Source organism: Sinohyriopsis cumingii, chromosome 2, assembly GCF_028554795.1.
Source record: "Sinohyriopsis cumingii isolate HCF-2022 chromosome 2, ASM2855479v2, whole genome shotgun sequence".
NCBI lineage: Eukaryota > Metazoa > Mollusca > Bivalvia > Unionida > Unionidae > Sinohyriopsis > Sinohyriopsis cumingii.
Window position 1 is genome coordinate 3,074,590 of NC_142962.1, and position 21,798 is coordinate 3,096,387.

At 34.8% G+C, this 21,798-nt stretch overlaps 2 protein-coding genes and 1 long non-coding RNA gene across 3 annotated transcripts; 1 reads left to right on the forward strand and 2 right to left on the reverse strand.

Moving 5' to 3' along the window:
* The first annotated feature begins 1,227 nt into the window (after window positions 1–1,227).
* Window positions 1,228–3,819, forward strand: LOC149804242 (uncharacterized). Its single transcript, XR_016413846.1, has 3 exons — window positions 1,228–1,583; window positions 2,431–2,489; window positions 3,313–3,819. It is a non-coding gene; the product is annotated as an uncharacterized LOC149804242 (long non-coding RNA).
* Window positions 3,820–3,859: 40 nt separating this feature from the next.
* On the reverse strand, window positions 3,860–5,022 carry LOC149804243 (actin, muscle-like). The gene is made up of 2 exons (XM_089932372.1): window positions 4,905–5,022; window positions 3,860–4,065 (listed from the first exon to the last, which is right to left on the reverse strand). Exons 1-2 carry the CDS (start codon window positions 4,912–4,914, stop codon window positions 3,860–3,862), a joined length of 216 nt encoding a protein of 71 aa, XP_089788498.1. The 5' UTR covers window positions 4,915–5,022.
* A 9,316-nt stretch (window positions 5,023–14,338) lies between these two features.
* On the reverse strand, window positions 14,339–21,430 carry LOC149804244 (actin-5-like). Its single transcript, XM_089938052.1, has 8 exons — window positions 21,222–21,430; window positions 20,638–20,801; window positions 19,879–20,118; window positions 19,228–19,366; window positions 17,641–17,748; window positions 17,116–17,307; window positions 16,424–16,543; window positions 14,339–15,611 (listed from the first exon to the last, which is right to left on the reverse strand). The coding sequence occupies exons 2-8, from the start codon at window positions 20,767–20,769 to the stop codon at window positions 15,406–15,408; spliced, it is 1,137 nt and encodes a 378-aa protein (XP_089794178.1). The 5' UTR covers window positions 20,770–20,801; window positions 21,222–21,430; the 3' UTR covers window positions 14,339–15,405.
* Between the last annotated feature and the right edge of the window lie 368 nt (window positions 21,431–21,798).

A 21,798-nucleotide genomic window follows, 5' to 3' on the forward strand; every position in this document is an offset into this window, starting at 1 on the left:
TAACACCACTCTCGAAAAGGTTTGATATATTTTAATGTTACATGCGTGGACGTTTAAACTTTTTTGCCATTCCGCCCAATGCACAATCAAAATATTAACTTGTGATCTAGGGACTCGAGTGTCTTGTTTCTTTTTAAATCATCAGAGTGGACCAGAAAGGTTTAGAGAACTGTAGCAATTGAGAGTGATATAATTAGAATTTATTGATCTATGTATTTGTTTATTTACTGCGTTAGCAATGCCCACGGAAACTGGTAAAAGGAGAGTTCAAACTGCATAGTCCCATTGGTAAGACAAACGCATAGCGTCACCCCAACGAGTATAGACTTCATTCAAATTCAAAAGCGAAAACGTTTGAAAGTATTTGAAGCGGACAGTCAAGAAATTAGTATGTAATACAGGAACTAGACTGTATTTTCTATTTTTTAAAACAATAAAGCGGTTCATAAAGGTTTATAATATTGTAGTAATCGCGAGTGCTAGAATTAGAATTTACTGATGTATTCATATTTTTTACTACGTTGTCTAACCCCATGGAAACTGTGGTAAGAGAAGTTTAGACTGCATAGTTTCCTGGCTAAGACGAAGACATATTGTCCTTCTGGCATGGCATAGGCGTCATCCCAATTTTATGGGCACATTGCTTACAAATTCTGTTTAAATATTTTCACGTCAGTTCGGGGAACGAGTACATGGAGTAAACTAATTCGATGACTAGTTCGACAAACTATCAAACATGTAGAATGTTTCCGTATACGTAAAATTTCGTTACCTTTTGGTTTACAAATTTCCGTGTAGAATTTGGCATCAGTGACAAAATTAAATTTTGCTGTGTTCTGGCGCCAGCAAATTGTCCCTGTGGAAAGAGCCTGACCTAAAATTTATACTGTATATGGTTTTGCAATGGAATGAGCCAGACTGGTTTCAAGTCAACGTAAATATATACTAACTACATAAAGATAAACAAAATCGTAGAAGAGCCTGACAATATTTGACGAATACGTTCCAACATATACATGCGCACGTATACGTCGTTTGTAAATAAATAAAGAGTTATATATGATCGTAAATGTTTATCAATTTTTATTTTTATTTTTCCTGTTTTCACTGACCAGCAATAAAAGGCAGAAATTGTTAGACATGATAATGATGCTATTCATGTGAATATATACAAATGCACTGAAATCATTTTCCTTCGAATAGAACTCAGAAGACGGGTGAGAATGCATAGATCCGACCTGTCAATCAAATCCACCGATATTGACCAATCGGATAAGAGCGTCCGGTGCTACGGTAACATCCGCCATGTTTTACCCACAAACAAACGTGTGGTCAGAATACAGCTGCATTACAGACTTTCGTGATTTTGGGGATATATTGACAAAATGGTGCTTCGATGTGCATGGGGAAAATGCAATGCAGATGAGAGATATCCGGAAAGGTTGGAAGGAGGCCGTCTTATACGTTTTCCGACTCCGAAACGTGATTTGGAAAAGGTGAAACGATGGATCAAAGCGTGTGGTCGACCGCACGAACAGCTTAATATCACCAGATTAAACCAACACAAGGCCGTTTGCTCAAAGGTAATACAGCTTAGATTTCACTATGGTAAATACGTGTATGTAGTATTTTAGAAAGTAATGTTAAATAGAAAAAATATCTAATACACATTTCGTAAAGCTGGTTTATGTAATTGTTGTTATCATGGGTTAACTACATTTTTTCAGTACGTCATATGCTATTCATGGCGGCCAGGTTCACGTGGAAGAAAACCCCGGGAAGAACTGGAGACTCACGGGAAGCTACTTAAAAGCTTTTTTACATACCCACGTTGGCCGAGCCCAAAATCGGAACCGATGTGGACGTAGATGAGATGGCAGTGCCCAGTAAAGGTGTTAGTCTTTGACCACTCGGGCATCCATGTAACCCTGTAATGCTAGTGCTTTAATTATAAGTATACATTTATCCCAAACCAGCCCTCTCGATATTTTTATCTTGCACTGAAGGAATTAACAACAGGATAATACCTTGGGTTATTGTCAGTGTATGTATAATGGAGCATATATTTGTTTTATGACTAGGTCATGAATAAGAATAAAACTTCTTTATTTCAGACTACATTGTCCATACATCTAAATTAAAATATAGATATAAAATGTTTCTTTGCTGATATTAATATAAAATGTCAAATTTAATTTGCTTTTTTGATTGTCATATAATGCATTGTTTTGTAAATATACATATTTTTCAGCACTTTGTTGGAGGAAATAAATTCCAACATTAATCTTAACGTAAATATGCAAAGCTAGCAAGTTAATGAACTAATACTCCTTGAAAAGTGTTTCATTTATATTGCTTATACTTCACAATCAATATATGAGAACTACTTGTTGACTAGCATCATTGTGCATAAGTATTTATTTCTTACAGATTGAACAGTCCAGATATGAATTGTGAGGAAGGGGCGTCTACACAGACTAAACACCCATGTAAGTATTTTAGTCACTTATTCTGAGGATTGCAGATATGGAATTGCGTAATCTCTGTAAAATTCAGCTAACTTTTGTAACATTGAAGTCATAAATGGAATGTCTGGTTTAATTCTTTCCACATACATATCCTCCTGTGTGTACACAATGAATTCACACAATTCACAACCTGTAACCATGAGTTGGCCTTGAATCTGTGCATAGTAACTGTGTGTTTTCTTTAATGATACATGCTCATCCTTCTGTAAATAGAAATCTGGTATATCATTGCATGCCTTTTCAATAGTCATGTTTCTAGCAGAGAAGGGGCATTTAATTTCCACAATTCCACATACTCTATTGTCACATAGTTTCCCATCAGGCGAGGCACCCAAAAATGAAAAGTCATTATTAACCACAAAGCCACACTCATGGAAATGCCTAGAAGGATACAATTCAAGATACTTTTCTTTAGCAGTTTTCTAGTGTCTTTTACCATATTCAAGAGCTTTGGCTTTCATATCATTTTTTGAAAATAAACTGTTAATAAACTTTTCACTGGGTTTAGATTTCCTTGATATTACTTTTCCAAAATTAGATGCTGTAGGTCTGTCTTTTCTCTCATTAAACCAGTGATCCCATAAGGCCAGATTTCTTGTCTGTACCTCAGTGTCACATGGATTTATGCACTTTGTGTTCTCATGGAGTGGTTTAACTCATTTGGTAAACAGACTGGAGAAGCCCTTGTCACAGATGTATTACCACAGTCCTGAGTTATTTGTGTAGTTTCTCTCAGGTACTTTGTCTGAAATGAAGAAAATAAATACTTTTCTTATTTTTTCAGGGATATCAGCAATGGATATGTTAGCAGTTACAGCTGATAATCAGCATCTAAGGCTCAAATTGTCAAATAGTTAAAGAAAGATACAAGAGCTCCAACTTAAAGTGTCATCACAAGATAAAGAAATTCAACATCTGAAGAAAATAATTGCCAAGAAACAAACATTGAGTGTAGCAGTTGTGAAGTACAAAGAAAACACATTGAAACATTTGTTTAAATACTATACAGGAATCAAATACATAAGATGCTTAGCTTTACTGGCCTTTCTAGCCCCTATTGAGTGTCTAGTAAAATATGGACCAGGACGAAGGGATACAAAGATGGACTGTTTTTAACAATATGTAGGCTTAGGCATGGTTTTGGTTTAAAAGATTTGGACTCTCAACACAGTCAGCTAGTGTTGTGTTTAACACGTGGCTCGATCTTATGTATTTAAAACTTGGCTAGCTTACAATTTGGCCACATAGAGATACTATAATAAAAAACATGCCATCTGAATATAGGAAAGATTTTCCCACTACCATCCTAGTCTGGGATTCATTAATTTATTTCAGAACCATGTTCTGTGAACTATACCATGAGAACTCTCGTCATACTCCTGTTTCGAGACGTACACCTGCGAGAAAGTAGAAAGTGAGACTGTAATAGAACCGCCGATCCATACAGAATACATCCGCTCAGGTGGCGCAAAAGTTTTGACTTTGATTCCACTTGGTACAATAGCAATCACCTCTTTCTGCAATCTGTCAGCTAGACCTATAAAATTAAAAGAAAATGGTAAATGTACTTAGCTTCTTTTGATACCGGATGGATACAAGTCTTTTCAAAGTTACAAGTTCTGATTTGAATGAATGTAGAGCAAATTATTTTAACACCTTTTCAATTCATCACCAGGAAAAGGAATATTAATCCATGCAAACAAAACCAGAAAAGGAAAAAGAGAAAAAGGCCAAAATATCCCAGAGATAACGTGGTGTGAAGGTTTATCTCGCTTTATCTAATGTATTCAACTGTTTATATCGGTGCTCTGTTGAAGAAGAATACCAAAATGTTAACAAAAGTAATGCAATATGTTACTGAAAGTGTTTATTTTCGTTTTATAGTCGTGGGAGCAGTGTAAATATTATCAAATTACATTGCAAAAATTTAGGTCAATTCATAAGAAGTGATTTATACAATTTTATTCGCTTTATTTGCTTGAAATATGAGATCGGACAAGATCTTAAATACGCCTTCAAGGACCTGAATTTATGGATGGAATTAGTAGACATCATTTATTTCAAAGAGATCTCGCGAAAAAATTAGTTTTACAGCTATCTTAGGAAATCGTGGTATAAAGCTTTATCTTTGAAATGATATAATTGTACTTAATACCCGCGTAACAAATTAGGCCACGTGAGTGCTCTGGCAAATAAACAATACCGCCAAAAGCATAATCGATCTACGTCCTCCTCATTAACGAAAGAGAAAGCTTGAAATCATTATTTATTTTTCAACTTTAACAATTCTTATACCGGCCAAAATTTTAAATAAGGCCTACATGAAAGGCTTTCTAATGCATCGTTAAATACGACAAAAACATATAACAAACTAACCTGGAAACATAGTAGATCATCCGGACAGTACTATGTTTTGACAGAGATCCCTTCTAACTTCAATATTACCCTTCATCACGGAGTTGTGCACAACTTCGTGAATGCCACTTGATTACATTCCTAAAAGTAAGCGTCAATAACAAAGTTATTATGAATGTTTTTGCTGCAGAAATTAATTACTGTAATTAAAATAAGAGGGAACCGGTTGTAATTTGGTACAATTCACAACAGGGTTCGAAATGTATGCGACGAATAGAAAAGTTGTACTTTGAACAAATTTAGAAGACTGAGTTATACATTTCGGTATGTACATGTATTTGTTTTCCTCATTAACGATGTCTAGATTACAATAAGTATACATTCGCAAATGATTCTTGGAAAAATAATGAATCAAACGTTTTTCAAAAGAAATTTCAGTTTAAAAGCTATATATTCAGAATCGTACCATATATATCTAATACAGTTACGGACCTCTAAAATGAAAATAGTCTTTCGTTCAGACAATTCATAACTAGTTTTATTTTGATTTCCTCAATCAACGGTGAATAGGATAACTTAAAGACATCTTTCCAAAATATAAACGTCCATACGCACGACCAAGACGGTCATATTTCAGAAAATAAGACCGAAAAAAGAGTTTAATAACAGAGACAAGACAGAAATGTCAACTCTCATTTTTCAACCATGGACTCAGATATTGATAGTATGCTAGTGTGAAATTGGGAGCATGTCAAGTAGATATTGTTGTAATCCTTACGTCATATCTTGGCCGACAGGTTATGGCGGCAAACACGGCACGTGGTGCATCATCTCCGGCAAAACCCGCTTTGCACGTACCAGAACCATTGTCAATAACAACAGCTGAAATCTCGTCCGCCTAAAGATATTCTAACTGCCTTTGTAAGCATTAAAATATCTTTCAAACAATTCAAAGTACCAATACAAATCTAAGTACTGATTAGAGCAGTACTTGCTAAAAGTCATCAAAGTTTGATTAAACAATAAGCAAATTATGAATACGTTTGAAATACAAAGATTTATATTTATTAAAAGAAAATAATGTTGTATTAACTCAAAATCAAAGTTACATATCTAACTAGCCAATAGGTATTAGACAATAATGTTGATAATAATAATAATTATAAATAGTGTTTATTTGTAATATAGGCCACTGGCCATGAGACATATCCATAAATCAAGCGGTACAAAAAGATGTTATAGTGCGTAACAAAAGAACATCGTATTTATAAGAAGTAATATACATTAAAATAATAATTATTGCTTTTTCGGAGGTGAGATACAAGCTGCTGTTGTTGTTGTCGGTGGTTCTTTCCGAGGTTTTCCCGGGTTCTTCCTCCACCATTAATACTGGCCGCCATGTATAGCCTATCGAATGCTGAAAAATGGCGTTAAACTTAAAATGTCCCTGTTCACGTGACGCGGCTCATATAAGATAGCGGTAAAAGTCGTATCTTCCCAGTATCTGTTCATAGCCTCAACACATATCCGGTATGCATTATGATCTCCCGGTCATATTGGCAAAGTCATACAGGATAGCAGGGCATGATTTCAGTACTAATGACTGACATAATCATCTTCCAAAAAATAAAGAAAAACATTTTCGTATTCATTTTCGTATTCCATTCCTGAAACAAACCAAGAAAGGAACAAATTATTTTTTTACATATAACAAAAAGATATGTCATAACCGCAAACCAAACGCGTCATATACGTGGATAAGGATCATATACACACTGTAGCTATACAAGTAAACAAGTTGGTCAGTATTCTATTTGTACCTGTGAGTGTTCACTGATGTAAAGGTTTATTTGTCATGCTCGTACCTATGAATAGACCCCGGTTACGGTACGTTTATTGAATCTTAGTGAAAATATTACTTGCTTACTTATAACTGTCACCATTCTAATGGTACTAGATAATATCATATTTATTCCAAATCAGTCATATCAATATATTTAAAAGAAATTCGTGTTAGTCACCTAGTGCATCGATATCCAATTATACCACTCTCAGGTGTAATTCAGCGTGCCGTCAAAATTTGCAAATTAGTTTCCAGGCAACTAAGTTTTACTGTAATTTAATTTTGACCTTTTTGAAATATAGCCGATCACAATCATAAAATGTTCTTGAATATATGCTTTTCTAATGCTGTAACGTATATTTTTGGTGAATATTTTAGCGAGATTGCTTTCCTTGCAAATCGAAGATATATACTTGCGAATGTTTGACGTTAACAGCATCCCCCGTGCTCCAAGTACATTCTCACAAGTACTGGCTAGAGTATAACTTCTCTTTGCCATGAAGTTCAGAGAAGTATCAAGTTCTTGTGTAAGTTATTAGGTAAAATAATTTCATAGTTGATCAGACTTTATTTTTAACCACAAGTTCAGAACAAGCGGTTTCAGAAAATTCACTTCTGCAACCGACGTTTTCACTTGTCTCAAAACTTCAGTCTCTTGTCTAGGTTCGACAAGATACATTTTAATCAACATTGAAAACAACATAAACGATATAGAACATATCAATTTCTTCAGAGGGCTTAATTTTTAGGTCAAGACATCTTTTGTATTTCATTTCTTGCTCGGGTTTGATATCAAGGTTAACATCAGCAACGATGGAAAGTAAATTGCTGGAATTCCCAAATATCTCTCAAGAATCGATCATCAATTGACAGAACAAAGTATCTCGCCCTGCATCTGTTCTTAAACTTAGCACCCATTTTAAGACTGTTTTTATTTTCGAGTGCACACCGCATTCCTGTATCAAAAACGTATTTATTTCACTCTCATTTAGTTTTAAATGGCCTTCAGTTAATTTTTGTACATACTGGCTAATGTCATGAATATACTCTGCTGGACAGGGTTGATGAGGTCCAAAACTGTCATGTGATTTGCTTCGTTAAATCCTGATTTTGTCAGTTCCATTGACAAATACAGTGACAAAATTTCCAGCCTGTGCCATTTTGCGATTTTGTTTGCAACAAATGAGACGCGATGAATTCAACCCATGGTTAACTATCAATCGAATATAGCTGAAAATGAATATAACTCTTAGTCTTGTCATTTTGACCTTTTTTTGCTGCCACGTGACGTGATCTGGCTTGGGTCTCTTGGATGGAATATCTACCTTAAGCACAGTTGTACCCTGATATATAATCCTTCCACTTTCACGTGAAAGTTCCATCTCTGATTCTTCCTTAAGACCTTTCATGCAAAATTAATTTACGAAACTCGTTTAATCCAAAGAAAATAATACATCATTGGACAACTGCTACTAATGTGATAATAACATATATTTTGTGATTTAAATGCAAACACAAACCGCTCCTTTAACGTGATGTTTTCGTTTCAAACGTAATACTGCACACTTAAGTCGATCTCTGTATAATCGATTAAAATAATTAAAGACTCGTTACTGCCATTTAATCAGTTCATAAAGGCATGTCTTTAATTCCGCTGCATTGAGTCTGTGCACTTAAATGGTCATGCGCTATTGGGTATCTGCATTGAGAAAACACGAAATAACAAGGTAGCTTAAACCATTGATAAATAATCATGCTGGATTTGTTCGAAGCACTTTGACTGGCTAATAATTTGGTCGCTTAGCAGAATATGCCATCAAGCAATAAACAGAACTCGTGCACAATTGACAGTAATCGATACCCAATGAGTATAGTATCACAAGATATGAACGAATAAAATAGAGATAGATTTAAACAGTGAGAATGCCCAGAGGATATGAATGACCAGATAATGATAGATAATAGTTAACAAGAACCGTTTTCCAACAAGTTTTAAAAATGAAAAACGTACTTGTCCTCAACTGTCGCCCTGGAAATAATTACTTTTCCGAAAGTGTTTATTCCAGGGCAGCTATGCAATGTCATCAGCCCTGTACGTACTGACCATATCCATATACAGAAATTAATGTTGCATCACAAACTGGATTTGATTGAATGCTTAAGAAAGTATACCTTTCTCGTGCTAAATACCAAAATAAACTGGTGTAACAGTGTGAATTCTGTAAGATGTTATGGCAATACATAATTGACTGAATCTTACCTCGGTCAGTCGGACACGTGAGAAACAAAATAATAGGCTTAGGTGCCGTATTAAGTCGCTAGGTTACGGTGTTTAATGTCCCTTGTTTGGGGAGTGATTGATATTTCCTTTGGGATAACGGTCAGACAGATGGACATGACAAGATGAATTTGGGTGTGTTGTTGTTGACATCCGTTAATCTCGAGAGACGATGGAACTGAGCCCATGAGAAATGTCCCGGTTGGTGGTTGTGCAGCGTCTGCTGTGGCTAAGTAGTCCAATGCGGGAGTGGCAGTCCCTGCTGCACTTGCTGCACTTGAAGGTTGCGTCTGGTGTTGGTTGGAGCTGCTTCTTCTTCCTCTTCGATCGTCTTTCATCAGCTATCAAGCGTTGCTTGTCCTCTCCGGCTTTCAGACCAGTGATCAGAACATGTCGCCAGCTTGATCTGTCTAGAGCGATATCTTCCCAGGTGTTGACATCGATATCAAGGGCTTTCATGTCGTGCCTACAGACATCCTTGAAGCGGAGATGTGGCCGTCCGATCGACCTTTTGCCAGAGGCGAGTTCCGAATAAAGAATGTCTTTGGGGATCCGTCCGTCATCCATCCGACGTACATGGCCCAGCCATCTGATGCGGCGTTGGCGGAGGAGTGTCATCATGCTGAGAATCTTGGCACGCTCTAGCACCTCGTTGTTTGTTACTCGATTGCTCCAGGTGATCCCGAGTATGCGTCGGAGGCATCGCATGTGAAAAGCGCTCAGTCTTTTCTCTTGTGAAGTGTACAGAGTCCAGGTTTCACTGGCGTACATGAGAGTGCTAAAGTAGCGGGCAAATGACAGAACTGAGACGGTGCATAGAAAATGTTGTGCCATTGTGTCACAAAATGATTTTCTTTTTATAGAAATCGTTTATCAATAAGGGCAGAATAGAAAGACATATTCTCTCTTCGATGGGCGTGTAATAATAACGGCGGTTAGATAAGTTTAATCCTGCTTGGCTAAGCTAAATGGGAGGGGGACAGACAAGTATTCTCCCTCTAAACATTAGTCACTCTAGGTTTCTGCGTTTATTTAAGAAGTTCTAAGCTCCAAGGAAACATAACAACTATCTTTTCTCGTTAAAATTGTAGAAGGGACGGGTCTGGAAGTTTGAGGGACACTGAACTTTAAAGGCAGAGAGATTATGTGACGGGGTAGCGAGCTAATCTCAAAAGTACAAGGTATTTGCACCAATTTTATACAATTTTCGTGATACGAGTCTGTAATTATTTGTTTAATTTATTTGCTTTAAACTAAATTTTCCTTTGATCGTAGTTCCGAAAGTAATTGTTTGCATTAATTTGTCTTTGATGTTCTATGACTCATTTGATCTAATAATTTCATACATTATTTCTTGGAAAGAATTTTCAGATAATTGTTTAATTTATTCGTTGCTATGTTATCGAATCGTATAGGTAGGAAATGATATTACTAGGTCTGAAAATGTTATGTCAATGAATTGTTAATTAGCAAAAATTGTATTTAAGACATAAGTAAATTTCATTGATTCATTTATATTATAAGATGTGAGATTTTAGCCATGAAATCGAGCGACTAACTGATGACACGTTCAGCCAGTCAGTGATTTCTTTTATTCACAGCAGGTCGTATAGTTTATTGTGTCGAGATTATCTTAGTTTAGTTAGGGATACTAAATAGCATATTAGTAAAAAGAATGAAATTTGTTGATGGACTAAAATCGAGACCTGAGCAAAGATATACAATAGAAAAACAGGAAACACCATATGCTGAATGTAACAATTTAATCAACTATATAAGCAAAATGAAACATAACAGGACAATGCTGGATGATTTAATATAAAAGGCAAAAGCTTTCATCCTTTAATAAAATTAACGGATGAAGTCTCGAACTCAAAGCACTTGTTCCTGGACGCAAGAACCAGACACGTAGAAAACAAACTCCATATAGACATCTACTCGAAACCAACCGACAAATACCAGTATCTCCTGCCAACCAGCTGTCATCCAAAACACTGCATTAGGAACATCCCATATAGACAGGCACTGAGGATACGCAGAATTTGCTCCGACGATGAAACATTCCAAAAAAGGTCTGAATAGTAATCTAAACATTTGATTTACCGAGGCTGCGGCAAAGACCTCATTGCAAAGGCAACCCAAAGGGGTAAGAAAACAAAGTGCAATGACCTACTAAATAGTGCAGAGAAGGAAAAGGTGGATAGGATATAATTTAACCTGACCTACCACCCATATAACCCCAAAGTAGGTAAAATCATCGGGAAACACTGGCCCATATGATGGAGTCGTATGACGCACTAAAATTATTCCTCCCGAACAAACATGTAGTAACCTACCGGAGAAAAAACCCTCAAGGACGTCATGGTCAGGACGAAGCTAACACCAGTCACTAACCAAGACCACACTAATCAATATGGCCCCGGTGGAAATAAAAGGTGAAAAACCTGTCAACATATGACATATTTAGATAGATAGATATTGTGTCATCACTTGGAAACTATTGAGATCCCCAGTATATAGTTATTTTTAGTATTGGTTTGCACCTGTGATTGTGAACATAACCATGCCTCACTTAACTTATATATATATATATATATATATATATATATATATATATATATATATATATATATATATATATATATATATATATATATATTAAAACATATCTTGGGTCATTGTATGCATATATTAAACAATTGCGTAAACTTGACCAATTTCTTTATTCTCATTTCAAGCTCGAAAGTAGTCATTACCATATTTTGCAAACTGGTCAATGCAGAAACTTCGTGTAGCAGAACATTATGGCTTGGTCTTGTCATTTTGGACATTATTGAGCCTATCTGTAAGACCAGGTCTCGGGTCTCAGGTCAATATATTTTTGTGTCTAAATTTTTTAATGTTTTGATATTCAATTTTCGTCTCCATATTTTAGCTTTGAAGCTCTTAATAAATGTATGTATACTGATACCAGAGTGTGTTGCATACTGTGTTATATGTCATTTTTCAAGGCATCAACACTTCTGGTGTCATGTTAAATTAAATGACTATAGATGCATGTATGTTGCATTAGGCACAGCATGTTCACACATTGTCTGTCCATCTTTCGGTTAACGTTTTCTTGTCCAGCCCATAAATTTATGGCAGCTGGAGAGATTTCATGAAACACTGTCCATATATATTATTGCTACGACTCTATGGTCTTAAACTAAAAGCAGGACACAGCGGAAAAAAGTTTATTAAAAACAACAAATAACTTATTTCTCTAAGGTGCAAAGTGAAACTTTAACAGGAATATCTGTGTTTAATTTGGATTTTTAACTTAGCTTGAACAATTTTTCAGTCATATCGCTACGATGTCTGCAGTGTGGCAGTTTATAGTGATATCTAGCACTAAGGCATCATGCCGCAGACATGTAGCATGATGTCCTACCAAGTCACATTATCCTGACACTAGGTCTACCAATCATAAGATAACCTCTTAATGATGAGCGCCAAGCGATGCAGCTGTTAGAACCATTTTTTATAAGTCTTTGTTGTGACTCCGGGATTCGAACCAGCCCCCTCCCGCACCTGAAGTGGACACTCTAACAACTAGGCCACCGGAGCGGTCTGAAGAAATATTGAGAAGAACTTATTGTATTGTAAATTAAATTCCAAATTATCCTAAATGATCCTAAATGTTACATCACATGTGCAATTTTTTAAAATAATGTTCCGAATGAAATCCACTATTGAATGTGGTAATCTACCAATAATCTTTAATGTGGTGATCTACCAATAATCTTGAATGTACCTATGTACCAATAGTCTTGATGTATTACAATGGTACCATCCAGAATGTCAGTGAATGAATTCACAACTATATCAGAGTAGTGTGTAAGTCCAAAATACAAAAGAACCCTTTGTATGTCCAATGAATAATTTAAATAATCTATTTCTCTCAAGTTGTACTTGAATACCGGAGTCGACGTTTCAACAGACTGAACTTAAAACAGGATGAATAATCTGTTTACCACAACCTGTATACATAGACTGTCATCTGACATATGAATATGTTGCTGTAGAAATAAAAGTTATAATCTTTAAAAGTTATCTGTAAATCTGTATCTTTACTAAAACATTGCAGGTTTGAAATTCATAAATCAAGAATTATATTATCTTGACTGTTATTTTGCACAACAACTAACATTTATATCAACCAAAGATTGTGAGCAAACATTATTGCTTTAATGTCAAACTCGCTACATATTACAATCAATTCTCTCAACACCGTTTACTATATTATAATGTGACTTTATTTTAATCATTTTATCATTTGAAAATGTTTAGAATTATTTGCCGCTTCGCTCAATGCGCACTCAATTAGTATTTGATCTTGGGACTCGAGTGTCTTTTTTCTCTTTTTAAAATATAGTGTCCCGGAAAGGTTTAGGCAATTATAGCAATTGAAGGTGAAGGAATTAGAATTTATTGATCTATTAATTTTCTTGTTTATTGCGTTGGCATGGCAACTGTAGTAAAAGGAGAGTTGAGATGCACAGTTTCCTAGGTAAGACAAACGCATAGCGTCATTCCGCTACGGTTTAGGAATCATCCAAATTCAATTTGCAATCGTTGGAAATCGTTTGACGCTCTGATCAATGCATAATCAAGAAATTAGTATGTGATACAGGCACTCGAATGTATTTTTTACTTTAAAAAAAATAAATGTGGCTCCTAAAGGTTTATAATATTGACCTAATCGCGAGTACCGTTTTTACAATTTCCTGATGCCGTCATTTTGTGTGGGGTGGGGGTTACTACATAGTCTAATTCCATGGAAACTATGGTAAGAGGAGTAGTTAAGACTGTGCATAGTTTCCTGGCTAAGACGAAGGCATATAGTCCATCTGGCATGGCATAGGCATCATTCCAATTTTAAGAGCACTTCGATCAGAATTTCAGTTCGAATTGTTACCCAAAACTAGTACATAGAGTAGACTAAGTTGACGAATAAGATTGACAATCTACGAAACATGTAGAAAGTTTCCGTACATGTAGAATGTCGTAAATATTTTTTTTTAAATTTCTCAGTAGAATTTCACATAAGTAACATTATTAATGTTTGCCTTGTTGTGACACCAGAAAATTATATATGCGGAACAGCTTAAGACTTCAAGCTTCGACTGAATATGGGTTTTGATGGCATCGGAACACACCGGGATGAAAGCAAGAGAAATATAGAGTGTAACGCAATTTAAGTTATATCTCTCGTACACATCAAAGCACGCAGAAATGCTTCCAAACAATGGAAATCAAACTACAATGAGATAAGAAAAACGTAACTTTTCTAAGGAATATTTATTTATTGTAGGCATGGAAATTCACAACATGACAAACATATTGACCATTATAGCATAGATGGCAATAAAACAGAATCACGAATCACAAGTTACGTAAAGAAAGAAAAGAACAAGTTTCTTTAAACTTAGCAAATAATTTATTTATCAAACTTGTAAACTTAAATGTAGGAGGAACTTACAGTTTTATGAATTAAATCCAAAACAATCTCAAAACATTCCATACAAGTGTAAAGAAATAGAATGTTCCGAATGAATTCCATTTCCTTGAATGTACTGGTTTGCCAACATCCCTGAATGATCACAATGGTATTCTCCAGAAATCCCTTGAATAAATTCGCAATGGGTCCAGAATATATTTTAGTCCAATGAGCACTGTAGTTCACATGAATATTCAAGCAAAGGTCTCCTATCACATTATATATATTAACATCATTAAACACATCTGCAGACTGATATTAGCGCAAAACAAATGAAATCAGAATTCGAAATAGGAATGAATTACTTGCTCAGTTCTCTCCTAATATACATCTCCAAGGGTCTAATGCGAAGTTATGCCACAATATAACTGCACGTGACAACCCTTACTACTTAATCCAACATTACATAATACCTATTCAGGTGACCTGTGTCGCGGTTCTTGACCACTTGACTTCAACTAGCCAACCATAAATCTCATATTGAGTCCACGTACCAAAAGTGAGACAACAAACAAATAGATAGTCATCTATAACAACATAAACAAAAATACACACAACACATCAAGAGATACAAAATCGTAGAAAAGTCTATATTATTTGACCAGAACATTTGTTCATAAACACGCGCGCACAAACAACGTTTGTAAATAAATAAAAAGGTTTATCATATGATTGTAAACGGTTATCAAGTTTTATTTTGCGTTTCCCTCTTTACAATGACCAGCATCGAAAGGCAAAAATTGATGTAAAGCGTAATGATAGTATTTATGTGAATGTATTCATGGCACTGAAATACTTTTCCAACACAAATGAGAAGACATATGAGAATTCCCCTTGTCTGAGATTCGATAGTTTCATTTCAGAAGCATTTCCTGTGAACTATTCCAGGACCACTCTCGTCATACTCCTGTTTTGAGATCCACATCTGCGAGAAAGTCGAAAGCGAGGCTAGAATAGATCCGCCGATCCATACAGAGTACTTCCGCTCAGGTGGAGCAATAGTTTTGACTTTGATTCCGCTTGGTACAATAGCAGTCATATCTTTCTGCATTCTGTCACTTAGACCTATAAAAATTAAAAGAAAATGATAAATCTACTTAACATCACTTGATACCGAGTGAATAAAGGCATTTTCAAATTTACGACTTCAACGTTTTCTTTGAAATAATATACAGCAAAATATTTTATCAAGGATTCACCATTTCAACTCATCACCATGTGGAAGAATGTTCATTTATGCTAATAGAAGGAAAAAGGAAAAAGAGAAAAGGAAAAAATATCCTAGAGATTAAGCAGTGTTAAGGTTCATCTCGTCTTTTTCTAATGTTCTCGATAATTTATATCAGTAATTTGTTGAAGACGAATATATGTAAACAAAAGTATAAGATTCAAATTACGTATTTTCGTTTTATAATCGTGGGAGCAGAGTAAATATTATCAAATCACATAGCAGAAAATTTGGTCAATTCATAAAACGTGAGTTATACAATTGTGCTTGTTTTAATAGCTTGCATTATGAGATCGATCTTAAACAAGCCTAGCAAGATTTGACCTTAAGCATGGATTTAGTAGACATCATTTATTTAACTCATAAAAACAAATAGTATAGGTTTGGCGGTATTAAGATTTACCTTTAAAACGATATCATTATAATTAATAACCTCGTAAATTTGTGGCTACTTGAATTTTCTGAACAATAATCAATTCCACAAAAAGCAAACTCGATCTCCGTGTTCATTATAACGAAAGGAATAATCCTGAAATCTTTATTTTTCTCATGTGAATTTTTTTAGTTAGCAGCAACAAAACTTAATCAAGGCCTACATGAGAGGCTGCCTTATGCCACCTTAAATATGACACAAATAAATAAAACTAACCTGGAAACATGGTGGATCCTCCTGACAGTACGATGTTTTGGTAGAGATCCCTTCGGACGTCAATATCACATTTCATCACAGAGTTGTGCACAAGTTCGTGAATGCCACTTGATTCCATCCCTAAAAGGAAACGTCAATAACACATTTATTCTTTCTGTTTTTGATTTTGAAATTAATTACTGTAATTAAGATAAAAATTGGAAGTGGTTGCAATTTTTTTATAAATTTCTTAGAACAGTTTGAAATGTATGCGACTAATAGAAACGTTGAACAAATTAAAAAAAAAAACTAAGTTACCATTTCGGTATGTACATGCATTTGTTTGTTCTCATTAACGTTTTCTAGATTAAAATACGTATACATGTATACATTTTCAATGAGTATTGGAAACATAATGAATCAAAATTCTTTGAAAAGAAATTTTAGTTTAAAACCTATCTTTTATGAATCATACCATACACATTTTATAGAGTCCCGGACCTCTAAAGTTAAAGAGTCTTTCGTTGAGACACTGTATAACTGGTTTTTTTAAATAGATTTTCTCAATCTACGGTGAATGTGCTAAATTAAAACTATCTTTCCAGATGTATGACCAAGACGGCCATGCTCTATTGCAGGATAAAAACACTGAAAAAAAGTTAACAGCATAGACAAGAATGAATCAGAGTGATAAACAAAAGGGAAATAATAACCTATGAAAGCTGGTTGAAACAAGACCTCGGGACACCGGAAGCGCTCGTTACCAATGGTAATGATTCCACCATCAGGAAGTTCATACGAGTTTTCTACTGCAGAATTTGATGCTGTAGATGACATTTCCTGTTCAAAATCAAGGGCACAGTAACACAGCTTCTCTTTTATATCTCTGACAATTTCCAGTTCAGCTGAAATGATTCATATTAATATTATTACAAACAAAGTTGTATAAAAGAGAAGAAGAAGGATACAAAGGTTCGCTTATCCAGATGCTAGGCTAACTTAAAAGAGTTAATTGCATGAAATGCGAGTCTAAAGCAATAATTTGTGGAAATAAGAAAAAAGCACAGAAGAAGAAGCAAATCTTATCTAATTTTCCATTTGGTTCTGAAGGTTCCATTGCAGATCACTAACAAGTCCAAATTTTCTAACTAATTTGAAACCTTTTAAAACTTTTAATAAAAACCGGTAAGGCATTAAAGAACGCCATTCGTAAATTTTTGGTCGAAATTATAACTTACAAGATGTAGTGAAGTTGTATCCCCTTTCATGCAGAATACGCTGAAGATAGACTGTCAAATCTCTACCAGCGAGGTTGAGTCTTTCAATGGCGTGAGGAAGGGCATAACCTAGAACAATAAATAAAATATTTTCTTTAAACAAAATCCCAAACATTAGCCATAGGAATTCTTCATTAGTATTTTATTTACAATGCTTTATTATTTTCGTCAATTCATGTGTCCTTAGTGAGAATTCAGCAGACCGAAAAATATATAAAATCACCACGTGTTATGACTTCAACCATCTTTGCTACCCATACTGATCATTGGCTGTAGTTAACATAAACTTTTGTTGAATAGGTGTCATTTCCCGAAGATTTACTCATCGATTTTTCTGAGCAAAAAAAACACAACAATACATAATGCAACTAATTCACACACATCAACGAAAATACCCATTTAAGTGTATTTGTTTGACAAAGAAACACTAATTAGCTCATTCGTGCAGTGTGAAAGATTATGGTGGGTAACAATGACAAGAAATATTTACTCGCACTCGACACTTTGACTAACACATAATCATAAGTAACGCGAAAATCTCAGGACTGGAGCCGTGAGTGAATAAAAAAACTGTACGGAGGACACAACGATTAATTCCATCATCTACCTCATTATATAACGAACATTCCAACTGGATCAGTTTATATCAGAAGTTAACGGTCACACTGTCTACGTAAATAGTGGAATCATTTGTCTACGTCACACAGGAACCGTTTTATAATATAATTATATATATATAATTTTCGAATAACATTTTAAGACACTTCTGAGCAATTGTTTGGAGCTCGATTGTAGCACATATTTCGATCTTTGTCATAATTCACAGTCATTATTTTTTTCACAATTTCTGTCCCTAACTCGAACTGGCTTTTAAGACAAATACTCCGGTGTATAAATTCTCAAAAACAAAATAAGGTTACTTCCCTTTACTGTTGTTAATTGCTCCTTGGCAGACAACTTTGTGCTATTGTACAGTAAACTGTACGTTTTGCAAAGCTATTTTAATATAGTACAGTATAATTATGGTAGCTTGTTTCTGCGCCAAATGGATTCTAAACGTAGATCGTGACCTCTAGGCGACCATCATGGACCGAAAATCATACTCTCCTAATGGGATTTATAGATCAATTTATTATAAAAATCATACGAATGATAACGTTTTCTATATATCGACCCATACACACAGTTCATCCCTGTGGAGACTGTAATGAATGTATTATTCACGTAATGCTGTGCACAGACTTTAACACTAGTGTCGATACATATGTGACCAATAATCATCGATAACACCACTGCGTGCCTGAGTTTTTGATCCCCTGTACCAGTACAGCCAGGATTACATGACTGCTGATCAAACATCTGTGGATTCCATCGGGTTCTCAGCCTTTCTCTATCTCAAAGACCAAACAATGCTAATATCTGAGCCGTAGGAAGTGCATAATATCAGTTTCTATGACTGTTTGCAATAGATGTAAAATACATTTCAAGTTAGAAGTGTCAATATCTCAAATAAGGATTGAATTGCATAGAGCTGATAATTTTTCTCACCTTCATAGATCGGAACCACGTGAGACACTCCGTCTCCAGAGTCAAAGACGATTCCTGTGGTACGGCCTGAAGCATACAGAGATAACACTGCCTGGATGGCCACATAGAATGTAGGCGTGTTAAACTTCTCGAACATGATCTATAGATAAAGTAAAGAAATATATAACTAATGAATGGCCTTTTGTGTTATATGTTTCATATTCTCAAGATAGGTTCCGATGATAAATGCAATAATAAGAGTTTAATAAAGAAAATTCGTACTTTTAAATTTTGTACTTGTAGCATTTCGTTACTGATGATTAGAATTATATGTATACATTTGTCCAATGAACAGAAGAAAATCGCATTTCATAAGAAAAGAAAATCTCTCGATGGATGTTGGATGTTTTTCTTCTCGAATAAATGATCATACTATTCTCGCCCTCTCTTAGATATTGATGCAGCATTTTCTCGCATAATTTATAAAATCATAATAACGTCATTAACAAAAATAAATCTGCGCATCTTCTCTTCTACATAAGCAGAATTGGTTAAATTTACATTCATGATGTCTGATTTATGTCTATAGCATTCATGATGTCTGAATTATATCTATAGCGTTCATGCAATAAACACTCTTGATGTATAAAATGGCGGTGAAACAAAACTGACTTGTGTCATCATTTCTCTGTTGGCTTTTGGGTTGAGTGGAGCCTCTGTTAACATGAGGGGGTGCTCCTCGGGAGCCACCCTGAGTTCATTATAGAAAGTATGGTGCCAGATTTTCTCCATATCGTCCCAGTTAGTGACAATCCCATGCTCAATTGGATATTTCAGCGACAAGATTCCCCTCTTATTTTGGGCCTCGTCTCCTACGTAAGTGTCCTTGTATCCCATTCCTGGCATTACAACCTGTAAGACCGAATGAAATCAGTTTTACATTTTGCTATATTTAATTTAGGAATTATATATAGTATATGTAAAGTGAATACAAGTAAACATGGAATACAAGTAAACATGGAATACAAGTAAACATGGAATACAAGCAAACATGGAATACAAGTAAACATGGAATACAAGTAAACAGAACAAATCATTCGCCTCAATATACACATATTTATCTGACCCTTTATGAATATATGCATGTTTTCCGGTTCATAAAATTGTTTGAGACCGTAAGATAAAAAAAGGTATTGTGCAATATTTTGGTTCATTGAATAATAACACAAATCTACATTTAGGAGAAAATATTTCTCTCAGCACTTTCTTTCAAAGTCCCCTTTTCTTGTCACTATTTTAATCTTCAGAAATTCTTGTCATAAGATTAGGACGATAAGGAGTGAACAAGGTTGTTCCGGATTAAAAATATAATATTTAAAACATTATATTTATATACAGGATAAAAAAGTTAGATTCTATTATAATCCTTACGTCATGTCTTGGCCGACCAGTTATAGCAGGAAAAACGGCACGTGGAGCGTCGTCTCCGGCAAAACCCGCTTTACACATGCCCGAACCATTGTCAATGACAACAGCAGTAATATCATCTTCGTAGAAAGACATATTCACTTCCGTTATATGTATGAAACAAAAATCTGAAATACAGAAAAAAATAATTTTATTATTGCTGCAATCTATAAATGCATGGTCGTATTAAAAAGTAAACAAATCACGAATGATTCATATAAATTAAATGCCAAGTTATACTTGTTCATCCTATCATGTTATTTAAAAATCATATAATTGCTACATGTTCATACTTACTGCATATTAATTAGACGCTGACATTTACTTAATTATAATTAGAATGATATTAACAATAACAACCAGAGTTGGAGCATAGTAATTAGCATGAAAATAATAGAATGTCAACCTTCGACAATAATACGATGTTAAGTTTGTTTACATATATGAATATATCTAATATACAACGACAGGCTTTGCTAATGACTGGTTAATAATAAGAATCATCTCCAACTTCCGTGAGGGAAAATTATCAGAAATTGTTTACTTACCTATTTAATTTATAATAGCAGAGGTACGTTTTCTTTCTTGATTTATTTGCCTTCGTCTGGACCTTTCTTCAAGTATGAATACCCGAGATAACAGATAGACGTATTTATACACAACATCTGCAGTTGTTACTCACCCCTTTTTCATAGAATCCGTATTGAAAAGGTTTGAAATACCCAGAATTTGTGCCATATAAGGAATAAAGTGTTTGTCATAATGTTAGAAACAAGCTATCCCAAGCAGACGCCGTGCTCATTCACCTAGGTAAACAAGTTGATCAATTTTCTATTTTTACCTGTGAGTGTACACTGATATATAAGCTTATTTGTTATGTTCATACCTATCAATAGACACATGTTACGCTACTCTGTATTCAAGCAAGAAATCACAGTGAAAAGGTTACTTCCTCTCTTATAACCGTCACCATTAAAATGGTACCTGATAAATGCCATGTTTGTTCCAACTCTAAAATTAATCATATCAATAAATTTTAAAGGAATTTGTGATTTCGATTATGAGTTATTTGCTACCAAGAGTATCAGTATTTATGCATCTCTCCGTGTACTCACCGAAATGTGT